Source organism: Chionomys nivalis, chromosome 18 (assembly GCF_950005125.1).
Source record: "Chionomys nivalis chromosome 18, mChiNiv1.1, whole genome shotgun sequence".
In the NCBI taxonomy this organism is placed as follows: Eukaryota; Metazoa; Chordata; class Mammalia; order Rodentia; family Cricetidae; genus Chionomys; species Chionomys nivalis.
In genome coordinates, this window is record NC_080103.1 from 37,924,664 (window position 1) to 37,934,364 (window position 9,701).

The 9,701-nt window shown below is 43.6% G+C and overlaps 1 protein-coding gene across 1 annotated transcript in view; it reads right to left on the reverse strand.

Annotated features, from left to right (window-relative positions):
* The window catches only part of Ank2 (ankyrin 2), a 532,749-nt gene extending 525,708 nt beyond the window's left edge, over positions 1 to 7,041 (reverse strand). Inside the window, exon 1 of the mRNA XM_057793904.1 lies at positions 6,839 to 7,041. Coding sequence (XP_057649887.1) covers positions 6,839 to 6,910 — 72 coding nt within the window. The 5' untranslated portion in view covers positions 6,911 to 7,041. The remainder of the gene's footprint in view (positions 1 to 6,838) is intronic.
* Positions 7,042 to 9,701: the final 2,660 nt, after the last annotated feature.

The following is a 9,701-nucleotide window of genomic DNA, read 5'->3' on the forward strand; positions in this document are numbered from 1 at the left end:
CCTTTCACCGTCCAAACTCAATCGTCCTCTCCTAAAATGCAAATGTTTTGTAGAATATGAAAATTCAAAATTTAATATCCTTTTGTTCAGTTATGGGGGCAGAATATACAAGATGCAAGTGTGTGTGTGGGTGGATGGGGGGTAGCATGATGTGGGTGGGTGTGTTCATACAGATATACAAATATACACACCCAAATATACCTCAAGATACAACATCTTCATCTTGACAAGTCTATGCAATAATAGAAGAAATAAAAAAAAACAGAAAGTCTTGATGCTGAAAGTATAAGCACTTTAGGGGGAAGAGAGAACCTGTTCGAGAAGCTTCTCCATAAACCCAAATTATTCAAACTTAACATTTTTTAGGAGCGCAGTACAGAAATAACTGGGTAGTCCCCACAAGAGACAAAAACAAAGTGTGGCAGTCTCTGTCCTCAGGCACCCCGACACTGACTGCTGAAATGCTCTTTGAGAGAACAGAAAAGTGGAGAGAGAATTGAAGTTATTCTCATTTGATGGATTTGAGTAATTTCACTAAAACCCACAGTCAAGACAAGGCAGCTCAAAAGAGAATTTCATGAGAATAATTACGCCAGCTGGGAGCGCCGAGACGGCTGGAAGGGGCTCCCTTAATAGTCTCAGTGCTGGAATCAGAAGAGCAGGGCAGTAAACAGTGGCCGTGAGCTAAGCCACCAAGACCCATTTTAAATCCCCAGGCTAAAACTCTCTGTCTGTGAACTTCAACACATAGTACAGTTTTCCTGCGCTCATACTTCATCAACATGAAAATGAGAATAACAATATCTCTTTCCCAGGACTAGTGTGAGCTGAGCACTCCGACTGGTTCCTTGTAAACACTTTATTATTGCCACAGAAAATGTCTCTAAATCATCACAGCATAAACAAAAAGAATACCTTTTGGATGGGTGGTGGTGGTGTATGTCTTTAATCCCAGTACTTGGGAGGCAGAGGTGGATCTCTGTGAGTTTGAGGCCAACCTAGTCTACAGGAGTGAGTTCCAGGACAGTTAGGGCTGTTACACAGAGAGAAACCCTGCCTCGAAAAACCAAAAAGAAAAAAAAGAAAAGAAAAGAAAAAAAAGAATGAAAAACAAATACAGGGCCCATAATATGTATTCTCCTTGTCCCAGGTCTTTAGGAGACTGAACCAGCCAGAAAGTTTACCAGCTCAAGGCCAGCCTAGGTAATTTAGCAAGATCTGTCTTAAAATCAATGGGGGAGGGGGAGCATGTCAGTCCTGAGAGACTAGTTAATAAGATGCCTACCACACACAGGGTTTTGGGTTTGGTCATCTCATAAACTAGGTGTCTGGAAGAGAAGTTCAAGATCATCTTCAGCTGGAAAGCAACTTTGAAGCTGGCCTGGGATAACAAACAGGGCGGAGCAGGGATGGGAATGAATAGCTCAGCGACACAGTGTTGCTAAGCCCAGCAAAGCTGTGGAGTCAGTTAGCAGTACCAAAAAGAAATAAATAAACACACAAATAAATGCATAAGCAAACACAAGCTGGTGTGCAAGATATGTGTCTTCCTGGTTTGGTAATAATTTGGCTTATGAGTTTGAAAGGAGCAAATAACACTTCTGAATTTTATTTATTCTGAAAATAAAATAAGAGTTTTTGGTTTGTGGTTGTGGTTTGTTTGTTTGTTTAAGTGGAAACTCTAAAACTGGAAGCTAGAGGTTGTCTGCACTAGTTATACCTCAGGCACCAGCCTCTGTTGGAGCTCCGTCTGGAGTTCACTAGGTAGGCTACTGAAGCCGCAGATTACACCTGCCTCCACCTCTCAGGTGCTGGGAACACAAGTGTACGTAACATCTCACCAAGGTTTCTCTCTCGTTCTCTCTCTGTCAACAGGGGTTGTGCATATGGAACTTGGTCCCTTGGGAGCATTACAAGCACTTTACCAACTGAGCCCCCTCTCTAGCCCTGTTACTGAGCTAGGGTCTCATATAGCCCAGGCTGGCCTGGAACTCAATGTATCGTGGATGATGATGTAGAAGTAATGATCTTCCTTGATGCTGGAATTACAATTAGTGCTACCACACCCTACTTATGCATTGCTAGGAATTGAACCCAGGACCTTATGCATGCTAGGCAAGAATTCTGCCAACTGAGAGCTACATCCTCAGCCCTAAGATATGACTTTCATTAAAAGAAGGAAGTTGAGGGGCTGGAGAAATGGCTCAGTGGGTAAGAGCACGGGCTGCTCTTCCGGAGGACCCAGGTTCAATTCCCAGCACCTATATGGCAGCTCACAACTGTCCAGAATTCTCGTTCCAAGGGACCTGACACCCATGGCAAGATACCAATGTGCATTAAATAAAATTCAAAAAAAAAAAATAAAATAAAAAAAAAAAAAGAAGGAAGTTGAAGGTCACTCATCCTTGACTCTCATTTCATTTTAAACCACTTTATGTGAAAATAATAAGTATTTCAGATATTTCATGTTGTATCAACATTTTCTAAAAGCTCTTAAAAAAGAAAGAAGAAAGAAAGGAAGGGAGGAAGGAAGGAAGGAGGGAGAGAGGGAGGGAGGGAGGGAGGGAGGGAGGAAGGAAGGAAGGAAGGAAGGAAGGAAGGAAGGAAGGAAGGAAGGAAGGAAGGAAGGGATAAAGGAAAGGAAAGGAAAGGAAAGGAAAGGAAAGGAAAGGAAAGGAAAGGAAAGGAAAGGAAAGGAAAGACCTCAGTCTAAAAGTGGCCAATGGTTCAGCCAGTCAAAGCACTTGCTTTGCAGGCTGGTGAGCTCAGCACAATGCTCACAGCTGACTTAAAAGTGACCAGAAAGAAGCAACTCTGCACATGTGCACCAGAGTATGTGTGTCCACACTTACACTATGTGCATGCACAGGCACCAACAAACACACACATCAGTAATAAAATATAACCTTAGTCCAAAAGACCAAGTTTTAAAAATAACATCTGATTGATAAACATTCCAATAATATATCAAATTGTTAAACAAGAGCATAAATGTAACAAGTAGATCAAAAAATGAATTCAGTTACACTCGTACTTTAGATCTATGCAACCTTAGATATTATTTAGATATTATTCTCCTTACTAGAGAAATGATTAAAACAATGCTGAAAATATCTATTTTATCTAAATTTAAAGAATACCCCATAGACAATTCAAAATTCAAATACTGCTGGGGCTGGACAGATGGTTCAGTGGTTAAGAGCACTGACTGCTCTTCCAGAGGACCCAGATTTAATTCCCAGCCCTACACGGCAGCTCACAACTGTCTGTAACTCCAGTTCCAGGGGGATTTGACATAATACCCACATACTAATACACATAAAATAAAGTTAAATAAATAAAAAAGATCAAATAGTTCAATGCTTTCATTATAAAATTTAAAAATCCATACTAATAATGAGAAATTGTTTTGCCTTCTTTTCTTGCTTTCTTTCATTTTTTTGAGACAAGGCCTTGCTATCTAACTCCTGGTTGTCCTTGAACTCACAGCAATTTTCCTGCCTTGGCCTCCTAAAGGCTGGGTTTTCCAGGTATGTGCCCCATGCTCAGGTTGCCTTCTTCATTTCTCTACCTTAGGATAAAAATATTATTTTGCAGCATGATTGTTAATTCATCCCTGGACTCAGGAGGACCAAGGTCTTCCTCCATCAGATAGCAAATTGGAGGCTACCTGGGTTCTCTGAATGCTACCTTAAGAAAAAAGAAAAAAAGAAAGAAGGAAGGAAGGAAGGAAGGAAGGAAGGAAGGAAGGAAGAAAGAAAGAAAGAAAGAAAGAAAGAAAGAAAGAAAGAAAGAAAGAAAGAAAGAAAGAAAGAAAGAAAATGGAGTGGAACACAGGGAATATGCTCAAAGCTCAAAACAAGAATTTTTCTAACTTAAAAAAAGGAAAAAAACTTATGAATGAGTGCATTAAGTAAGTGAATTTCAACACAGTATATTTTCTTTCTTTGGTTTTGGATTTGTTCTGTGAAAACAGTGTTTCTCTGTGTAGTCCTTCCTGGTTGTCCTGGAACTCAATTTGTAGACCCTCACAACTCAGAAATCCACCTGCCTCTGCCTCCAGAGTGTTCGGATTAAAGTCATGAGCTATTACTGTCTAACTGCATAGCATATTTTCTTTCAAATAACTAATGAAATATGTTAATTTACCAATTGTACTTGTTATAAAAGAAGACCTACCAGACCTTTTCTTAAAAAAAAAATTAAATTTTTAATTATTTTTTTTCATGTGCTTTGATCTTTTGCCTGCATGTATGCCTGTGTGAGGGTATTGGATCCTCTGGAACTGGACTTACAGACAGCTGTGAACTACCATGTGGGTGCTGAGAATTGAACCTGGGTCCTCTGGAGGGGCACCCAGTGATAGATCTTAAATGCTCTTTCTAGACCCTCTAAAGTAATTCTATTTCTGAATTTTTATCATATATTAAAATTATGATTGGTGAGTTTATTGCTAAAAGCCATTTAATGTGCTTAATCATCATTTTGACTTCTTTGGACTTCAGTGTTTTTAGTTACATTTTTCTCTCAACATAGTTCAGAAAGAGGGAGAAGGTTTAGATTTTAAGTTAAGTCCAATTAAACCCAGAATCCACTGGAAAAAAAGACTAAAAGACACAGAGAACCCTGTCCAGCAAACAATGACACAGTCACAACACAGTGGGACTGGGACGTCAAATAGCTCACCGCTTAGCAGGACAACCCAGCTAGACCTTCTGTTTTGCTATTTTTAACTTGTTCCGAATAGCTTGCAGGCAAACGGAGGAGATTGGATTCTGCAGCCAGAGGTTGGCGATGTTTCTGTTCTACCTGACTGGGTAAGTCAGGTAGAGGGCAATGACCAATGTGAACAGCCCATTTCTACATCCTATGCAAATTAATGCACCAATCACTGGAAGAGTGCCGGAAGGTCAAAAGCATGGAACCCTGGACAGAGGACACCAGTTGGTGACTTCAGTGTTGCAGCATGATATCTTTTAACACACAGCTTTTAACGAGATCTTCTCAGGAAAGTGTCTACTTTGCAGAACAGCAATGACCTTTCATGCAAATTTCTCCAAGTAACTATTTTCATCCCCAGTATAGCTAAGGTCAGTAAAAGTGTTCTAAATATAGAAAAGACTTCACAGAAATGTGTGTGCATGCTTATATTGTATCTAAGTTAATCTATTTAACATTTTACTTCCTATAAATATTCATATCTGAGTGTTACACACATATTAACATATCTAGCCAATGCTGTTATAAAAATGATTTTTGCTTACAATGCGATTTCTCTTACATGGCAAAGAAAAATATCACATTCATTCTTCCATGCATAACTATCCCTAACCCAAATGTAATACTTGCTCTCACAATTTGAGAGGAAAAAAAAATAGCTTCAAGTGCAGTTTCAAACATTACTGTCATAAAACTGGAGTCCTGGTCCCCATAAGAATTTCAAATCCTAGCAATTGCTTTGGAAACAGACGGCCATAAAAACGAGTTTCACACCAATTTTTAGACATTGGATTTTAAATGCCCATTAAAGAAAGCATACCATCATACATAATACAACTCCATCTACAGATATTAGGTGTCAAATGAGACAAATTAAATGTCAACCAAATTTTACTATTACCCATGCATAAATTATGGAGTTAGGTGTTCTTGGAAATTTTCACACTGCTAGGGAAAAACATCATTTCTTTCTGTTGGGGGTTACCTTTCTGCCCAGATAGTAACCATGTTTTTACTGTTTCTAACTAGGAATCCCGTTCTCTCTGTTAAAAGAGCGCCTTGCTTGCTGTTAGCAAACCACGTCTCAGAATAATAATACATCATCGGAACACGGCTGGAGGACAATCGCAACCACTGTGATAAAATAATCCAACGCACTAAGGGTGGGAGTCCCGGCTGTGGCAGCAAGTAAAAGGCCTAGACACCTAACCTCAGATCCCTAGTGGATAGAGGACCACTTCCCCACAGCCGTACCACCACCACCACCACCACCACCACCACCACCGTGTTTTATAGAGACAGTGTCTTACTAAGCAACTCCCGCTGGCCTGGAATTCGCTATGTAGACCAGGCTGACCTCAATTAAATTCACAGAGATTCTCCTGCCTCTGCCTCTGCCTCTGGAGTGCTTGGGATTAAAGGCGCGGGCTGCCATGCCCGACCACTACTGCCTTTTAAAATTCTTAGCATGGAGACAGAAATCAGGACTTATTCAAACAGTCAGACAAGTACAAGAGCCCTTCTTATGAGGCTGGAGTGCTGGGCAAACTGTGTGAGCATAGATGTGGGCAAGCACGAACGTTTTTCCGACAATTACATGGCTGCAATGGTAGGGAATAGCTGTATTGAAAGTTGTGGTCCCTTCTCTCCTGTGGGTGAAAAGCCAGCGTTTGCAGCCACCCCTGGCAAAGGTCCTCAGGGAATTCCATTAGGGGGGGTACAACCCCATCCCAGCACCCTGAGTGGCTTCTAACGGTATAGCTCTGCAGTGGGTCATGTGACAGCTGGGTGTGTGCCTCGGTGCTGCGCAGAGGGAGCAGTTTGCGGGTGTGCCTGAGTGTGTACGGACAGAAGTTACATGCCTGGTTGGGGAAGGCGCGCGCCTGTGTGTGTGTGTGTGTGTGTGTGTGTGTGTGTGTGTATGGGGCGGAGGAGCGTGAGTGCATTGCAAAGGGGACTGTGAAATAGAGGTTTCGAGAATACTCCTGGGTCAGGCGAGCTGTCCAGGCGCGCCTGTGTGAGTCCCCTGCGGGGCCAGCCCCTGCCCTGAGGTCGAGGTCCCGAACCTTGGGGGAGGCGAGGACGTAGGGGGCGGCGGCCCATCACATCCAGCACCCACCTGACGGATCCGCGGTGGGTTCGTCGGGGTACAGGCCCCGCCCTCCGGGCCGGGGGAGGTGGGAGAAGCCATGTCCGCGCTCTCGGGGCTCTTTGCCTCGGTCAAGCCCGGTCGTCCCTCGTGTCCTCGGCTCCTCGGCTCCGGGCCTGCAGCGTTCGGGCTCACACGGAGAGCCGCGTGTTCCTGGGCGGCCGCGGCAGAAGGCCGGCTGTGGCCGCGATGGCCCGTGGGGCACAGCCGATCGCGCCCACCTACCTCCGCGCGGGGAGCCGCGGGGCCATGGCGCGCCGGGTGGGCTGCGGGCTGGGCGGGCGACTGGAGGCGCTGGGAGAAAGAGGAGGGCTCCTTCCCTCGCCGCGCGCCGGGAGGGCGATGAGCTCATGGACAGCTCCCAGAAATATGTCTATATGCACCACTGCCTGCCGGAGCTCGCGAGGTGGGTGGGGATAAGAAGCTCGGCGGCGCTCCCGCAGCCCGGGAGACGTCCCCCGGGAGGCCCGGCTGCGGCTCCTCCCTGCCCCGCGCGGGCCCGCTCTGCTCCCATTCACTCTGGCGCCCGCTACACGCCGGATCTCCAGTCGGCGTGGGCGAGTCACCCACCCACCTCTAGCGCCCGCATTCTTTGTCCTTCCAACCACTCCCTCCTTATGAGGAAGAATTCATTTATGTGGAGTGACCAGAATGGAGACTGTCGCTGTGACCTTAGCTCCTGTCAAATGTGGACTGAGGGGGCGGCGGGGTGTGTGTGTGTGTGTGTGTGTGTGTGTGTGTGTGAAATGTCACAAGCTGAGAATCTTTCTGGCTTTGGGCGTTTCCTCTTTTCCACCTTTTTCTCTATTCAAAAAAAAAAAAAAGAGAGAGAGAGCCTTTTAGCTTCCCTTCGGGGTGGTGACTTGGCTGCATCTTGCCTAAGGCACCCTGAGCACTTTCACAGATCCGGAAGGAGCTTGAATGAGAGGACCAGGTTTAGTGACCTACACAAGAGTTTGTGGTACAAGTCGTGCATACTGCAGGGGAGCTGACCTAACGTTGTTAACTGAGTAAAGCTGAAACTATCACTAGTAGGGAAAATTGCCATCCAAGACCTGATCGTTTCCCGTCAATGACTCTGCTGTCCCAGGTGAGGTAGAAAGTTTGTTTGTTTGTTTGTTTGTTTGTTTGTTTGTTTGTTTGTTTGTTTTTAAAAGCACCAAGGACTGGGATATATCTCAAAAGATTATCTATTTGTCTGTTATGAATGAAGCCCTGAGTGTCAACCCCAGCAGTAGGTAAACCAGGCAAGTCTGTAATCCCAGTACTTGGAAGGTAGAGGCAGAAGAACCAGGTCAAGGTCACCATCGTTGGCCGTACAGTGATTTCGAGGCCAGCTTGTGAAACAGGAGACCATTTATAAACAAACAAACAGATAGATAAATAAATAAATAAAGGAAAGAAGGAAGGAAGAAAATAAGTCTATCCAGGTGGCCTCCATGAGACTAAGTATCCCCTTTCCTCTTCCTTTTCCTATGAATCTCCACACAAATATATCTTCACCGTTCACAGCCAAGCTCCATATCCCATGTCTATAGTGGCAGCATTGGTAGACTGAACCAAGAAGATGCTTGAACACAGGAGTGGGGGGGCAGTTTAGTTAACATAGGAAGACAGAAATGGTCCTGCACCAGACAGACAAATCCTCAGAAATCTCATTAGTTATTGATTATTCTCATGTCCCAATTTTGATCATCAGTAGATCATTTTGATTTTACAGTTCAGGCTCTTCTGTATTTTTTTTTCTATTCCTCTAGTCCAAGCCACCATCACAGCTTAACATGCTAATATTCAAAGTCTAGCCAATCTGTGTGTTCCTACCCTTGTTCCTCACAGCTTAAAACAGGTCTAGAAAAACGAATTCCCTCCAGGAAATGACAGTCTATTCTCTGCCTACCATATACATCCGTCCCGCACACTTTGCTCCTGGTGACGGGGTTTGTGTTTACTTCTTTATTCATCCTGGCTCTTCCAGTTCTTCAATTCTACCGTTGAAGGTAGAGTCCGTGAGAACCTGGTTCTGTTTACCATTTCAAACCTAACACCTTGGCTATTATGTCCAATAGACATTGAATATCCAAGTATCTTTGCTAAGGTTATTTAAAAGATTGGAGAGCCATGATTTGAATTCTCATTCATAACTTAAAGTTCACACTCTTTCTACATGTGACAGTTTTCTCAAATGTGCATTAGAAATTATACATAGCTGGAACTGGAGGCATAGCTCATTGAAAGAGTGCTAGAGTGTGTACAGCCCAGGACTTGAATAAAAGAGCTGTACTTATTCAAAACAACACATTCATAATTAAGAGTAAGGTATATTTATATTCAAATATAAAAAAACTTCATGGTGTTGCATCATAAAAACTGGTTTTAGCTGGCCAGTGGTTTGGTACACACCTTTAGTCCCAAACTAAATCTCTGTGAGTTCGAGACCAGCCTAGTTTACCCTGGACAGCCAGAGTTACACAGAGACACCATGTCTTGCAAAAACAATAAATAAATAAAATAAATAAATAAAATATAAATAGATAGATAAAATAAAAACTGGTTTTAATCCCCAAAAGTCATCTTCTAACTCACCCAACAGGACTGATTTTCTGTATGTGCTTTGGAACAGGAACCCATGTAGCCCAGAATGGCCTGGGCTGAAGTCTGCTCCACTATGTAGCTGAAGATAACCTTGCACTTGTGATCCTCCTGCCTCAACTTCCCAAGTGCTGTGATTATAGACATAAACCACCCACTCCTATTCATGTGGTACTGGAGATCAAACCTAGAGTTTTCTGATGGAAAACTTTCTACCAACCAAGCTCTGTCCCCAGTCACAATC